Source organism: Heterodontus francisci, chromosome 27 (genome assembly GCF_036365525.1).
Source record: "Heterodontus francisci isolate sHetFra1 chromosome 27, sHetFra1.hap1, whole genome shotgun sequence".
In the NCBI taxonomy this organism is placed as follows: Eukaryota; Metazoa; Chordata; class Chondrichthyes; order Heterodontiformes; family Heterodontidae; genus Heterodontus; species Heterodontus francisci.
Window position 1 is genome coordinate 70496959 of NC_090397.1, and position 17504 is coordinate 70514462.

Below are 17504 nucleotides of genomic sequence, written 5' to 3' on the forward strand. Positions count from 1 at the left end.
TACTATTGCAATAAAGATACTAATTTCACTGCAAAATGTTTTGCAGGTCTCTGCCTGTATAAAAGTGCAACATATTCATTTAAAACAATAAAAATGTGATTGCTTCAATTCACCAAAAGGATGAGGAAGGGCAATACAAAATAAAGAGTGCAATGCTAAAGGGGGTTCAGGAGCACAGGAATCTGGAGGTATAAGTGCTCAAATCATTGAAGGTGGCAGGGCAGGCTGAGAAAAAGTGGTTAAAAAGGCAAATAGGATCCTGGGGTTTATAAATCGAGTCATCCAGTACAAAACAAGCAAGTTATAAAACCTTTATAAAACACTGGTTCAGCCTCAACTGGAATATCGTGTCCAATTCTGGAACAACACTTTAGGAAGAATGGGTGATTGCTTTAGAAAGGGTGCAAAGATTTACAGGAATAGTCCCAGGGAAGAGGGACTTCACTGACGTTGACAGATTGGAGAAGCTAATTTTGTTGTCCTGAGGAGAATGTGGTTGAGAGGAGATTTGATGAGATGTTCAAAATCGTAAAGGGTCTAGACAAAGGAAATAAAGAGAAACTGTTTCCATTGGCACAAGAGTCGAGAACAAAAGGGCACAGATTTAAGGTGATTGGCAAAAGAAGCAAAGATGAAAAGGAAAACCTTCTCGACAGTGTGGGTTTAGGATTGCATGAGTGTGGCGGAGGCAGATTCAATCATGGCTTTCAAAAGGGAATTGGATAAGCACCTGAAGAGAAAGAATTTGCAAGGCTACGGGGAAAGGGCAGGAGAGCGGGACTAGCTAACTTGCTCCTGCAGAGAGCCGGCACAGACACAACAGGCCAAATGGCCTCCTTCTGTGCTGTAACCATTCTATTCTAATACATTGCCTAGGAGCTCCCTCTAGGGGCCAGTCAATCTCCTAACTGTGCAATAACACAAAACTGCAAAGACAACTTAAAGTGGAAAATTTCTCTTTATGGTATGCTCTGCATTGCATATACATACACATACTCAAAATAAATTATGACTGCAGAACAGTTCTCTTTTTAAAAATCTGAGTGATTCTTTATAGATCAAAAGTTTACATCTACTTCATCAGACCCATATTTTTTTGCTAATTCCAAGATTAAATTGACCAACTCGATTTTCTCCAAGCATGCTATGCATTTCTCCCCCCAGTCATCAAGAATCTTCTTCAGCTCTGCCACTCGCAGTTTTCGTAGTTCAGCTTTATTCAAATTCAATTTCTTATCTGTGACACAATAGGGAAAACAAAAGGGAAAACAATTTTAATGTTGTGATCGTAACATTACTGAAATTAGAGGCAGTCTAATACAATCTATTATTTTTGCTATCTCTATTGCATTGTCTGATGACACGTAATCAACAGATAAAACATGCAAACCATTCACTCCAGAAACTCCATCACTCACAAATATCTGTTCTATTCAACTATAAAACTGAACATTGGTCAAAAACTTCCCTGTGAAAATGATTAAAATTCACAGGCTATTGGTATCACAAAATTACTAAGCAGCATTTTAGCCCTGCCATATTCTTACCACTAATCACAGAATTGTTTCAGCGCAGGAGGCCATTTGGCCCATTGTGTCTACACCTGCTCTCCAAATGAGCAATACACTTAGTGCCATTCTCCCGCTTTCTCCCCGTAACCCTGCACATTCTTACTTTTCATATAAGTCGAATTCCCTTGTGAATGTTTCAATTGAACCTGCCTCTACCACAGAGAATGACCATCTCAAACAAGAGAGAATCTAACCATCTCTCCTTGACGTTCAATGGCATTACCATCGCTGAATCTGCCACTATCGACATCCTGGGGGTTACCATTGACCAGAAATTGAACTGACCAGCCACATAAATACTGTGGCTACAAGAGGTCAGAGGATGGGAACTGCAGTGAGTAACTCACCTTCTGACTCCCCAATGGCTGTCCACCATCTACAAGGCACAAGTCAGGAGTGTGATGGAATACTCTCTGCTTGCCTGAATGGGTGCAGCTCCAACAAAACTCAAAAGCTTGACACCATCCAGGACGAAGCAGGCCACTTGATTGGCACCACCTTCAACATTCACTCCCTCCACCAGTGATGCACAGTGGCAGTACTGTGTACCATCTACAAGATGCACTGCAGCAACTCACCAAGGCTCCTTCAACAGCACCTTCCAAACCCGCAAGCTCTACCACCTAGAAGGAAAAGGGCAGCAGATGCATGGTAACACCAACACCTGCAAATTCCCCTCCAAGCCACACTCCTGACTTGGAACTATATTGGCATTCCTTCACTGTCGCTGGGTCAAAATCCTGGAACTCCCTTCCTCACAGCACTGTGGTATACCAGCACCTTCTCAAGGGCAATTAGGGATGGGCAATAAATGCTGGCCTAGCCAGCAATACCCACATCCCACCAACGAATAAAAAAACTAAACTCAGGCAGTGCATCGAGACCTTAACCACTTGCTGCATGAAAAAGTTTTTCCTCATGTGACCATTGCTTTATTTGCCAATTACTTTATATCTTTGCCCTCTCATTCTAGATCCTTTCACGAGTGGGAACCGTTTCTCCCCATCTGCTCTGTCCTAACCCCTCATGATTTTGAATACCTCTATAATATCTCTTCTCAGCCTTCTTTTCTCCAAGGAAAACAGTCTTAACTTCTCCAATCTATCTTCATAACTGAAGCTCCTGATCCCTGGAACCATTTTCTCTGCACTCTCTCCAATACCTTCACATCCTTCCTAAAGTGCGGCGCCCAGAACTGGACGCAATATTCCGGCTGAGGCCGAACTCGTGTCTTATACAAGATCAATATAACCTCCTTTCTCCTTGTACTCTATGCCCCTATTAATAAAGCCCAGGATACTGTATGTTTTATTAATCGCACTCTCAATCTGTCCTGCTACATTCAATGATTTATGCACATATACATCTAGGTCCCTCTGCTCCTGCATCTCCTTTAGAATTGTACCCTTTATTCTATATTGTCGCTTCATGTTCTTCCTACCAAAATGAATCACTTCACATTTCTCCGCAATGAACTTCATCTGCCACTTGTCTGCCCATTTCACCAACTTGCCTATGTCCTTTTGAAGTTCTACACCAGCCTTCTCACAGTTCATATCAATCGGCCCCAAGGCCTCTTTCTACATTGCAACAATTCTGTGATTCGTGATAAGTGAAATATCAGTGTGTAGCACTCTTGATGCTATAGCAGAACGCTGTGGTTTCAAGTCCTATTCCAGAGCATGAGCACAAAAAAAAAAACTAGTTTAAACACTCCACTGCAGTACTGAGGGAATGCAGCACCTGTTGGGAGGTACCATCTGTCAGATGAAACATTAACCTGATGCCCTGTCTGCCCTCTTAGCTGGGTGCAAAAGATCCCATGATACTATTTCAAAGAAGAATAGGGGAGCTCGCCCCAGTATCCTGGCCAATATTTATCCCTCAAATCAACATCACAAAAACAGATTATCTGGTCATTGCATTTGTGGGAGCTTGCTGTGTGCAAATTAGCCGTCATGTTTCCTACATTACAACAGTGACTGTACTTCGAAAAAAAGTACTTATTAGACTGCAAGGCTCTTTGTGACATCCTCAGGTGTGAAAGGCACTACATAAATTTCTTTCAGTTAGGAACAAGTCAGTAAAAAGTTAGTTGCTGCTTACATTTCAATTCATGATCTTCACAAACAGCATCTATAATATATTAAACAGCTGTGTTCAGTGACACCCCCCGGTGTACTTAAGATTTGTAGTTCCAACATCAGGAAGTGGGAGTATAATAATCACACAACACTTTGGAATGAATAATTTGATGGGGCGAACTCTGGCGCCCTTCCATGACACTTCTGAGGGGTGCCAACCATATTGCACTCCGAGTGCATGGCAGCAGTGTCAATATTCACTCCGGATACTGAATTGGCTATGTATCTCACACACTCCTTATTTGGGCATCATCAGTCTGTCACTATTATGCCTGTATTTGCACACTTCTACTGCTAGATAGAGCATCAGAAGCTGCAGATTCTCTCAGCTTGAGGACAATGCCTGCATTTCTGAACCCTTGGATAGTTTACAACTATTCCTGAACATTTTCTTCTTCTGTGGCTTCAGTGTTGTGCCTTTGTATATTTAAGTAAGTGACTTGTTAAACATTTGAATATTTTGCTTAAGGATCAATTCCATAGGCTGCTCCTGCCAACATGACTGCTAAAATGTTTTTCCTGCCATGATTTTATATTTTAGACTTTGCATACTGTCTTTCCAGCTTCTGTTTTTGGGGATTTAGTGTCATTCTAGATTAATGAAGCAAATTTGGCCAAATGCATTATCCAATCCATCCATTTTAGTGAAATATGTAAAATATACAGTAAACCAATACTGCATATTGTTTCTAGGCCTATTTTATTTTCCTCTGTGTGCAGTTGTGTTTTTTTCTCCTACACAATGTTTTGCTTCTTTTTAAATGCTATTCATCTGTAACCTCTTCCAGTTCTGACAAGTCCATACCTGAAATGTTAACTGTTATCTGCATTGATGTAGTCTGGTCTGTGCGCTTCTAGCATTTTCTGTTTTTGTTACAGGGTATAGGAAATCAGAATGGCATTAGCTGACATCAATGTTTTAATCTCATTAGTTGCAGCCTGTTCATCACAGTTTACATATGTCACATGCAGTGAATAGTGCAAGGTGTGAAATTGCAGAGTATTAGAAGTGTTGTACGTTTGAGGATTAAAAATTTGACACGACATATCAGAACAACAGGAATTGATTCTAATGCAGTTACAATGGGGACACACAGAAGAAATACAAGGATGGAAAGGTAACTAGCGGGAGGCATTTCTGCAGCAACAGAACCCTAAGACAGACAGACTTGCATCTTTCATGTCCTCAGTCAGTCCCAAAGCACATCAGCCAATGAATGTCTTTTGAAGCGTGGTCAGTGTTTTGTAAATAAACACAGCAGCCAATGTACATTCAGCAAAATCCCATGAGAAGGTCTATTTTAGTGGGGTTGGTTGAGGGTTAAATTTTAGATCCAAAATTGGCTCAGTAACAGGAAACAAAGGGCAATGATCTATGGATGTTTTTGTGAATGGAAAGCAGTTTCCAGTGGTGTTCCACAGGGCTCAGAATTGGATCCCTTTCTGTTTGTGGTATACATTAATGATTTGGACTTAAATATGGGAGGCATCATTGGGAAATTTGCAGATGACATAAAAATTGGCCGTGTAATTGATAGTGAAGGATAGCTGTAGACTCCAGAATATCATTGTTTTGGGTGAGCGGGCAGAAAAGTGGCAAACGGAATTCAATCCAGAGAAGTGTGAGGTAATGCATTTGGGGAAGACAAACAAAGCAAGGGAATACACAGTAAACAGGAGGATAATGGGGGTGGGGGGGGGGTGGGGGTAGAAGAAGTGAGACACCTTGGAGTGAATGTCCACAGGTCCCTGAAGGTGGGAGGACAGCTAGATAAAGTGGTGAAGTGGTTCTAAATGTTAGCCTGACCACTGGAAGTAATCTCTTGTCTCCTTTGAAGAAGTGTCACGACCTTTTGCATCCACCTGAACAAGCAGATAGGAGTCTCAGTTTAATATGTCATCCAAAAGTTGGTACCTCCTGAGAATCAATCATTAGTACACTGAAGTGTTTGCTTGGATTACATGAAGTCCTGGGGTGAGGCTGAATTGTATCATCTTGTGGTTGACTGGCAAATATTTATCTACACTTGGTGTATGAGCCAATCCTTTACTTGTAAATTTGTCTGTGTTCTGAACCTTACGTATGTAGTTGTAAGTTCAATTTAGTGATAGTTCAAGCTGACAGCCAAAAATATTTGGTGCGATTTAATTGATTCTTCTTTTGAAAGATTACTAGCTTTTCCTGATTTCATACTTTTTAAAATTTGAAATATGCTAACTTTGTCTACTTCTGATTGGTACGCTCCTTCGCTGTTCCAATGCGATTTGTTGGTTTTACATCAATTTTGAACCAGTCACGTGCAAGTGATTACTTTGCACAGAGTATGCTGAGGGGTGACACTATACAGACACTGTGTATACTAACAGAGCAGTACGGCTGAAACAGATCCCAAAAAAATAAAAAATACATTCAGGATTATGTACACAGTAGAGAAAATGAGGTTGCTCATACCATATCTCAGCTCGCATATCTGCATATCTTTCATTTTTAGCTTTTCACAAATCTTAAGTACAGGTACATGTGCACTCATAGGACGGGCTATTTCATTGACAATTTTAGTTGCAGCATCACTTGTTGCTCCAACATAGTAGCACTATGTAAAAAAAAAATTAAATTACATACAGCACGCCATCACAATCGTATTTTGTAAATACGACACTCAGAAAACGTAGCAAACAATTACAACTGCTGCTTACAAACTTCCTCTTATGGAAAGTAGCAGTGGGACTGATTCACAGAAGTCTAAATATAATTTGGAAGAAAATGTGTTTTATGGGCAAGTTGCTGTTGTTTGTATTCAAACAGTGAGTCAGAAAAGAATTTTCAAAATATATACCAATATTCTAACATTAGCTTTCCAAGGCTTTAAAGTTTTTTTTATAAATCTAATTTTCCACCTCCCCTCTCCCCCCTTATTCTGCCCCTTCCTTGGTTACGTTTTCAAGTGTGTCGGGGGCATTCTTATATATGTAACCTACTCCATATCTTAAAGTGGCCTGCAGTGTAAATCCCCACCATAATCTCTGCCACATCCACACAGAAGGATGCTACTCTCCAGCAGTGTATGAACATAGACCCACAATTTGCTTGTTTTTTTTCCTGCAGCTGTAACAATATTTTAACATGCAGCAACTCAAGGTAGCTGCTACTTTGACTACAATTTCAATTCTTGCGTGATATTTCTACAATTTATTGAAGAGACTAGACAAAGCGTACTTGTAACTTCATTTATTTCCGTCATGTAGTCACTGTATTATCAATACCCAGAAATGTAGTGTTCATTTACCCAAACTCAATTCCACTGATTGATGTGTTTTTTTCCCCCTTCCTCTTTCACTTAGCTGAATATTTAATCCAATTGTAACTGCTGCAGGAACCAGCCATGGGTTTGTGTGGAGGAGTGGAGCTTGTCCTAATGTATGGTCATTTCATAAATCAAATTTTAGAAAAAAAGCAGCTAAACAGAAAAAACTAAACAAATTTAAGCACAAGATGTGCATGGTGGGAGTAGTAAATGTAAGAACATATCACCATTGTCATGAAGACCCCCACCTGCCAAGAATGAGGCATATTAATTTTGTCATATGAACATTAATATTAAACTGTTGCTGGAGTGAAGAAATGACTTGTTTCAAGAGAGCACCATACATTTGACAGGAGGATATTTGCATACTAAGAGATAGCGCTTGGAGAGACAAAGCAACTATTCCCTGGTCCAATTAACTCAAATGGATTCTGATCACCAGACATTGAAAGTGTAAGAAAGCTTGCATGCCAGCGTCTGCTAAGATGGAGAATCCACAAACAGGCGTGGTTAAACCAGCTGGTCACATGACTAACCAGCTGGTCCAGGCTTTTTGAATAACACAGGACAATCTGAAGACAGACTGTAGATTGCAACTGAACCTGGAACAAGAGAGCCTCTCTCCTGGTCGGCTCTCTCTCGCTTTCTCACAAACCTCCAGACCCACTGAAGTCACTTAAACCTCAAGATAGGAAAGACTCTGACATCGAAAGTCGAAGCATGCACTGGGTCCCAACGAATAGCAAGACTTAATATTGCCTCAAACTTTTCCCCTTTATTCTTTCCACTTTTTCTGTCTCTATCTGCGTGTTTATCACGTGTGCATGCTAGCGTTGTCGCATATTCGTAGTCGTTAACCAAATTAGAGTTTAAAATTAATAAACTTCCACCTTTGTTGTTTAAATCTAAGAAAACCGGCCTGATTTGATTTCTTAGCCTTGTAATTGGAAAGCAGTGAACAAGGATTCACTGAGGGGAGCTAAAAATACGGTTTTAAAATTAAACCCTGTTACAGTTAAACCAGGCAAAGGCGAAGATGGAAACCCTACACCCCTTTCTCACCTGGTCGTAACACCATAAATAGCCTTTAAAAAGTCAAATACAGAGTAGTACAATATTCCCTTGCTTCAATACAATATAAACCATCAAAAAAGCTAACATCACATTCTTTGCACGAAAGTAGCTCATGAGTATTGGACACAAATGCCCTTCTCACCTCCACGTGCCAAATTCTGTGCAGTATTGGTAACTGAGTGAGGCTCTAGAGCAGCTTCCCACTCCATAGCATTGTCCAATGATGGTTCAATACACAGCCACACTGCATGATTTTGTACTGAATAAAATCATACAAATTTCATCATAGGAGGAGACCAGCCATTGTGCCTGTGCCAAATACACATCAGAACTATCCCCTTTAATCCCATTTTCCTGCTGTATCCCTCTACTCCAATATTGTTCCCCGTCCATGTTTATCTAATTCCCTCTTAAATGCTACGATTGTTTCAGTTGTGATAATGTAATCCATATTCTAAAATTTCCTGAACCTTCTGCTTTGTTTTTAATTTTAAAAAGCTTATGCTGTGCCCCTTTGTTACCAATTCATCATCCAGTGGAACAATCTTTCACTGTTTACCTTCTTTGAAACTTTGGAGGCCACTAATAGGTTTTCCTTTAACCTTCGCTGCTCTACGAATGCAGTCTTAGGACTTAAAGGTTTTTCATGATGACAAATTCCTACCTTGCACCTCATCCTTTATCTTTGTAGGCAAATTAACAACCACACTTAAACACGTACTTTACATCACAACATACTTACCAGGCGGTTCTCCTTTCCTTTAGTGTGTTCACACATTAGCATCAGTTCGCTTGCTACCATTGCAGGTGTCAAGTCCACATCCTGTGCTTTCAAATACTTGTAAAATTTCTCCAGAAATCCAATGCATACTGAGAATTTTAAAAAGTGAAAAAAACTTCTCAAAAAGAAATATCAAATTGAAAACATAAGTTATAATGAATGGAACTTAAAAAAAAAAAGTTACCTTTAGGCATGTAATTATAAAATCTAGATATTTTAACCTTTAGTGACATTAGCCTCTTGACACTTTAACAGAAAGCTAATGGATGTGAGTTTGCTGCACTCTCTTCAACTGATGAAAGGTCACTGACCTGAAATGTTAACTGTTTCTCTCTCCACAGATGCTGCCAGACCTGCTGAGTATTTCCAGCACTTACTGATTTTATTTGAGCTTCACTAATAGCCTTTCATGTGGAACTGTGTCAAATGTTTTGGGGAGTCAAGGTACATCATGCCATATAGTGTTTTCAACAATTCACTCGAGATGTGCCCCAGAAACGTTAATGAATTTGGTTAGGTAGGATCGTCTCCTTCTGAATCACTCCCATTTCTTCTATACTTGATTATACATCCTCAATTTTACTCCTAATTATTCAACATTGAAATAACACTACATAATATTGGAGCTGCAGTCACCAGGGTCTGTTTTATTGCAATTCTTGAAACTGGGACTGCGTTAATCTGTTTCCAATGTGCCCGGACCTCCCTACTGTTCACCGACTTGCTGATTACAGTCAGTAAAGGCCAGCTACCCCGACCTGAACCAGATGGGACCCGATGACATGTGTCAGGTTCAGGTCGGGCTGGGTCGGACACACTCTATCACAACCTCCGGTAAGTGGCTCCAATGTTAATATACTTATTGAACTTGAAAGGTGGTTTTGTTACAGTTATTTTAAGCTTGTGCTGATAAGCAACAAAGTGAAAAATGGAAGCTAGGTTAACTGATGGTCGAGTCGGGTGCGGGCAAAAATGAAAGGACTCAGGCCGGGTCGGACTCTGATGTGGTTCTGTTGGGCTCGGGTTGAGTTTCATTTGCAGACCCAAGCCGGCCTTTAACAGTCAGTGTCTCAAAAATCTGTTCCCTTGTATCTCTTATGCGAAAATGCCTTCTTTCCCTGGAAATTTTGAGCTCTCGAAATCTGTCTAGAACTTTATTCACATTTATATCAAAGATATTCTTTAGAACACCAAAGGAAGTTCAAGGGATGATAAAATGGGGGAATGGGCTAAGAAGCAGCAGATTTTCAATGCATTCTGTTGAACAAAACAGCAGTAATTGTACTCTGAATGGAGGGAGACTCAGTGCTGTGGAAGTGCAGAGGGATTTGGAAGTATGCATTTGCAGGACATTAAATTGCTTTTTTGTTAAGAACTCAGATTAGAGGGCGATATGCTCGAGGTATTTTTTTTTTAAAAAAGAGTAAAAGATGGGACATAGTAGATAGAAGCCAACTAGGGCGGCACAGTGGCGCAGTGGTTAGCACCGTAGCCTCACAGCTCCAGGGACCCGGGTTCAATTCTGGGTACTGCCTGTGTGGAGTTTGCAAGTTCTCCCTGTGTCTGCGTGGGTTTTCTCCGGGTGCTCCGGTTTCCTCCCACAAGCCAAAAGACTTGCAGGTTGATAGGTAAATTGGCCATTATAAATTGTCACTAGTATAGGTAGGTGGTAGGGAAATATAGGGACAGGTGGGGATGTTTGGTAGGAATATGGGATTAGTGTAGGATTAGTATAAATGGGTGTTTGGTGTTCGGCACAGACTCGGTGGGCCGAAGGGCCTGTTTCAGTGCTGTTTCTCTAATCTAGATATGGTGGTCTAAAACAAGGAGTCACAGATACAAAATTAAATGCAAGAAATGTAAAAAAAAAGAGAGCAAGAGAAACTTCCTTACAGAGTTATGAAGCTGTGGAATTCACTTCAGGTAGAAACGAGGTCAACATTTAATATTGGATTGGATAAGAAGAGAATAGGGATAAAAGGATATGAGAACAAGAGGATAAATGTGATAAAACTGTTTGCTTACATGGAGGCTAAAAAGTGCTATGGGCTGGTTGGGCCAAATAGCCTGTTCTGTGCTGTAAATTCTTAATAAATTGTTACAAATAGAAATACAAAACAGAGATACTGGCTAAGTAAAATATATATTTTTTCACTGTAATGTCTCAGCTAATATGGCAATAGTTATGGTCATCCCAAACACATTGTAATCAGCTGTCCAAATATCTAATGAAAGTTATAAAAAGATGATATTTCAGGAATAAGTTAATAAACATGTTGAAGACTAAATTGGAGCACTGCCATTTTACTTCACAACCTGGATTTGAATCCTTATGAACTCCCTTCCTAACAGCACTGTGGGTGTACCTACCCCAAATGGACTGCAGCGGTTCAAGAAGGCAGCTCACCACCACCTTCTCAAGGGCAATTAGGGATGGGCAATAAATGCTGGCCTGGCCAGCGACGCCCACATCCCATGAATAAATTTTTAAAAATAACTCTGCTCTCTACCGACTATAAAAGGTAATGCATGATAAATGGAAGTTTCAAGATGTTTTCTAATGGGAATGGTGCCAGCATAAAAACAGCCATCCTTTAGCACAGATTAATACCGAATCAGCCAACATCATCAAAGAATCGGTAGGATTGCTATTGTAGGAAATGGGTGGGGGAAAAAAGAGAGTCACTGATACAGCCAAAGGGCATTCTTCTGAGCTTGGCAGCACAAGAACATTGTGGGAGCAGAGTAGCAGCAGCTTTACTATACTATCCTTGCTTTACCCAACCTAGAAAGTGCTCCATGCAGAAGATGGGTGCAGAAATGGAAGCATTCCAATCGCCAGCATGCATGTGCCTTATTTTGGCAAGCACAAAAAATAAAAAACTTTGCACAAACTGTTTTAACACAAACATTAAAGTACAGACTTTAAACAAGTCTCGAAACTTTAACACAAGTAATTAAGGTGGAATTCTGCCTTACTTTCTAAATGTAGGTAGTTGATATTTGACCCCACAATTTTATCTTCAACATTAAGCTTTGAACCAAAAACTATTTTATGTGCAACAATTGGTGGCATTGGCAATCTACATAGCAGAAAGCTAACTACCAAGAACACTCAATGATTGAATCGGCATAACATGACCGATGAAAAACAAAGATCAGAAACTGAAAAATCAAGAGAAACAGGGCTGTAGAATGATGCCACAAAAGGACATGCTTTGGTTAAGAGGAAAGCCGCTGTACTAAGAGGCAACTGAATCTACTGATAAATAATTAAGACTGCAAGCAGTTCCAAACAGAATATGAAGTCACACAATTTATAGCAACAATCTACTTTCTAGTTTAAAAAAAGTCAAGACTTCAGTCATACACACTCACCATGTACAAAAAAATGTTATAATGCACCACTTGCTGCATGCCAGTCTTTCTTCATGAATTTCATTACCTGTGTGCTAAGCATGCTTACATAAAGTCAAACAAGTTTAGAACAGTTATTTGCATGGTACAGCAACAAGTTAGCTCATACAACATAGTGTTAGCACTAGTTATTATTTGATGGGTACAATTTAATGTTGTGCAATACATTTTAATTTGTCACTTCAAGTTATTCACACCACTAGAGAGACTTGTAACAACTGATGTGTTTTTATATAGAGAGCTGTCTTTAGACACCGCCCAGCTTTGGAAGGACAAAAATGTATTATACTGTTAGATGTATTTAGCTGGTGGATATGCAGTACAAGAATTTTACATCACCACTATTAAGCCTTAACAAAAAAAGTATGACAATACTTCACTTTATAAATTATTGAAAACATATACCCCCAAGCATTAACACAACCAAAGCTCTATTTTCTGGATACCAACTGACTCTCATTGCCATATTTCAGATACCAGACTGGCTGCAGAAGTCCATGACCAGCATAATGTTGCTGAATGATCAGTTGACAGAACATGCCTTTCTGGTGGTGGTGGTGGTGGTGGTGGGGGGGGGGGGGGAGGAATACAAGGTCATGGCAATTTTTTTCTCAGCAGTAAAGAGAACAGGAATTAAAAGGTACAATTCCATCTCCACCCTAGATTTAGTAAAAACTGTGAAGGGTTAGAATCATAGAATGGTTGCAGACAGAAGGATGTCATTCAACCCATCAAGCCCATACCTGCTCTCGACAAGAGCAATTTAGCTCATCCCACTCCCCCACCCTTTCCCTATAATCCTGAAAATTCTTTCCCTTCAGGTGCATAGCCAATTCTCTTTTGAAAGCCACAATTGAATCTGTCTCCACCAAACTCTCAGGCTGTGCATTCCAGATCCTAACCACTTGCTGTGTAAAAAAGCTTTCCCTCATGTCACCTTCAGTTCTTTTACCAATGACCTTAAGTCAGTGCCCTCTGGTTCTCAACCCTTCTGCCAATGGGAACAGTTTCTCCCTACCTACTCTGTCTGGACCCCATATGATTTTGAACACCTCTATCAAATCTCCTCTCAACTTTCTCTTCTCCAAGAACAATCTCAGCTTCTCCAATCTACCCACGTAACTGAAGTCCCTCATCCCAGGAACCATCCTCATAAATTTTTTCCTCTTGAAAGCCTTCACTTCCTTTGGTTGGGGAGTAATGGCGAGGGAGGAGGGGTGAAGAAAGAGAAAGAAATTAATTCAAAAGCAAAATACTGCATATGCTGGAAAACTAAAATAAAAACAGAAAATACTGGAAATACTCAAGTCAGGCAACATCTGTGGAGCGAAACACAGAGTTAATGGCTGGGATTTTTCCCTCGGCGGACGGAAGCCATCCACCAACTGAAAAGTCAGTGGCGAACCCGCTTCCACCTGGCCTGGGGATCAGACCCGCATTTTGCAGTTCCCCGGCCTTTAACTGTTCTAAGGCGGGACTTACACCCGCTTGAGGCAGGAAGTCCCACCTAATAGAGCTGCCAGGCAATCAGCGGGCCGGCATCTCTTAGTCCCAGCAGCGGTGGCGACTGCAGCCAGCTTCATGAAGATGATGTTGGAGAACCCCGAATGAAGGTAAGTTTTTGTTGCCTCGCCGGAGCACGTTGAGTGTTATGGGTGGTTGGGACAGCCTTCCTTCAGGCACAGGGTGCCCAATCATGAGGGACTTCCAGGCCGTCAGAGAACCGCCTGTTTTTGTCAGGCGGCTTCTCTCAGACCGGGGCTGCCCACGTGCCAATGGCAAAATTTCTGTGGCGGCGCGCAGAGGCCCTTAAGTGGCCTGGAGCAGGCAGGCTGTTTTCCGCTGCTGCCCTGCGTAAAGAGGCGGTGGAGGTGGGAGTGGGTCGGGAAGGCCCTCCCACCCCTCACACCACCTTCCTGCTCTTTGGAGGGGGTGGTGGGGCGTAAAATTCCAGCCAATTACTTTCATCAGAACTGGGAAAAGTTGGAGAAGAGATAGGATATGGGGTATGGTTAGGTTACTGTACTACTGATCTGGAGACATGAGCTCAATTCTCATCATGGCAGCTGGGAATTAAAATTCAGTTAATTAAATAAATCTGGAATAAAAAGTTAAAATCAATAATGGTGAAACTACTAGATTGTCATTAAAAACCCATATGGTTTTTAGGGAAGGAAATCTGTCAACCTTACCCAGTCTGGCCTATCTGTGACTCCAGACCCACAGCAATGCGGTTGACTCTAAACGGTCCTCTGAAATGGCCTAATAAGCCACTTGGGTGTATTCAAGAAAGCAGCTCACCACCATTTTCTCAAGGGAAAATTAGTGATGGGCAATAAATACTGGCCTTGCCAGTGACACTCACATCCTGTGAATGAAGTGAAAAGTTAAGCAAGTAAAAGGGGAGAATGTGGAGAAAAGAGCAAAGGGAAAGTCTGACGAAAGGTCATTGACCTGAAACGTTAACTGTTTTCCTCTCTACACAGATGCTGCCTGACCTGCTGAGTATTTCCATCATTTTCTTTATGAGATTTTTTTCTTTATGGTAGTAACCATCTTCTGACGAGATGCTTCCCAGGTATTTAAGTTGTGATGCCTGTTCCAGCTGTTGACCATTTATCTTGACGTCTACTTCCCAATAGAATAGCAATGACAAAAGAATGCATTCTCCAAACATAAACAATTGTTCAGTACAGTGAAGATCTTAAGAAAAGAATTATCAAGTCTCATTTGGAGTGTCTTGTCGTATGGGGCTGAAACATGGACCTTGAGAAAAACAAACATCCAAAGACTAGAAAGTTGTAGAATGTGATCCTGGAGAAAGATGGAGTGGGTCACTTGGAGAGAACACAATAGCAATTAAGCAGTTCTCAGGATGGTGGAGAAGGATAGATCATTAGTGAATATCAAGACGACAAGGTTGGATTGGCCACATTATAAGCTATGAGAACTTGCTGAAGGAGGTGACTGAAGGAAGATTAGAGGGATGGGGAGCAAGAACGAGAAAGAGAATGATGATAAAAGCAAAATACTGCGGATGCTGGAAATCTGAAATAAAAACAAGAAATGCTGGAAATAGCATTTCATCCAGCATTTCTTGCTTTTATATAAGAGAATGATGATGTTAGACAACCTGAAATTGAAAATGGGAGACTCCTACGAATAACTGAGGAGGAAAACACAAGACCGTGAGGCATGGAGAAATGAGCAGAGGAGCTGCGCTAATGCAGATCACTATAACGAATATTTCAGATTTCCAGCAACCGCAGTGTTTTGCTTTTTTTCTCCTGTGTGAACAAAGAACAAAAAACAGTACAGCACAGGAACAGGCCATTTGGCCCTGCACCGATCTTGATGCCTGCCTAAACTAAAACCTTCTGCACTTCCGGGGACCATATCCCTCTATTCCCATCCTATTCATGTATTTGTCAAGATGCTTCTTAAACGTAGCTATCGTACCTGCTTCCACCACCTCCCCCGGCAGCAAGTTCCAGGCACTCACCACCCTCTGTGTAAAGAACTTGCCTCGCACATCCCCTCTAAACTTTGCACCTCGCACCTTAAACCTATGCCCCCTTGTAACTGACTCTTCCACCCTGGGAAAAAGCTTCTGACTATCCACTCTGACTATGCCGCTCATAACTTTGTAAACCTCTATCATGTCGCCCCCTCCACCTCCGTCGTTCCAGTGAAAACAATCGAGTTTATCCAACCTCTCCTCATAGCTAATGCCCTCCAGACCAGGCAACATCCTGGTAAACCTCTTCTGTACACTCTCCAAAGCCTCCACGTCCTTCTGGTAGTGTGGCGACAGAATATTGCATGCAATATTCTAAGTGTGGCCTAACTAAAGTTTTGTACAGCTGCAGCATGACTTGCCAATTTTTATACTCTATGCCCTGACCGATGAAGGCAAGCATGCCGTATGCCTTCTTGACTACCTTATCCACCTGCGTTGCCACTTTCAGTGACCTGTGGACCTGTATGCCCAGATCTCTCTGCCTGTCAATACTCCTAAGGGTTCTGCCATTTACTGTATACTTCCCACCTGCATTAGACCTTCCAAAATGCATTACCTCACATTTATTTATTTTATTTATTTAGAGATACAGCACCGAAACAGGTCCTTCGGCCCACCGAGTCTGTGCCGACCATCAACCACCCATTTATACTAATCCTACATTAATCCCATATTCCTATCACATCCCCACCTGTCCCTATATTCTCCTACCACCTACCTGTACTAGGGGCAATTTATAATGGCCAATTTACCTATCAACCTGCAGGTCTTTTGGTGGTGGGAAGAAAATAGAGCACCCGACGAAAACCCACGCAGACACAGGGAGACCAGACTCCACACAGGCAGTACCCAGAATCAAACCCGGGTCGCTGGAGCTGTGAGGCTACGGTGCTAACCACTGCGCCACTGTGCCGCCAGAATTTTTCCGGATTAAACTCCATCTGCCATTTCTCCGCCCAAGTCTCCAACCGATCTATATCCTGCTTTGTATCCTCTGACAATCCTCAACACTATCCGCAACTCCACCAACCTTTGTGTCGTCCGCAAACTTACTAATCAGACCAGCTAAATTTTCCTCCAAAGCATTTATATATACTACAAAGAGCACTGATCCCTGCGGAACACCACTAGTCACATCCCTCCATTCAGAAAAGTACCCTTCCACTGCTACCCTCTGTCTTCTATATGGATAAAAAAAACACAACAAAAATGGTCCATGTTAGGGTGAGAAAGACAAACAGCAACTGGGTTAGTTTGACAGCACCTCAGAAACAACTCAGCTAATGACACAGACACTGGATTAAAGTAGACAGTCAGCACTGGGAACAGAAATGACTTTCTCTCGCTGTTGGCAGAAGTGCTGCGGGCCTGAGGGGAGCCCTTCCTCCCGCTGACCCTAACTCGGCCCAGGAGACCAGACCCGCCGCTCACCTTCACATTCCCCCGGCTCCAAGGCTTCAATCCCCACAGCGTTCAGCAGCAAAGGCAGCAGAGCCCGGAACAATAGCGCCTTCATAGCCGGAGCCGCGACCCACTAAAAGCCTCAAAACCAAAGGTAAACAACGGTCGCCATTACCAACCGCCTCTAACACCCCCCACCAAATCCCAACCCTATTGGTCGGCCGATGCTCTAATCAGCACGCTCCTTTCATTGCTTTCTCCCACAGCGCTCCTTCCATTTCTCAAGCCCAT

At 41.7% G+C, this 17504-nt stretch overlaps 1 protein-coding gene across 1 annotated transcript; it reads right to left on the reverse strand.

The window, feature by feature from the left end:
* Positions 1 to 939: 939 nt before the first annotated feature.
* On the reverse strand, positions 940 to 17412 carry cdnf (cerebral dopamine neurotrophic factor). The gene is made up of 4 exons (XM_068059581.1): positions 17244 to 17412; positions 8837 to 8964; positions 6168 to 6309; positions 940 to 1237 (listed from the first exon to the last, which is right to left on the reverse strand). The coding sequence occupies exons 1-4, from the start codon at positions 17326 to 17328 to the stop codon at positions 1059 to 1061; spliced, it is 534 nt and encodes a 177-aa protein (XP_067915682.1). The 5' UTR covers positions 17329 to 17412; the 3' UTR covers positions 940 to 1058.
* Between the last annotated feature and the right edge of the window lie 92 nt (positions 17413 to 17504).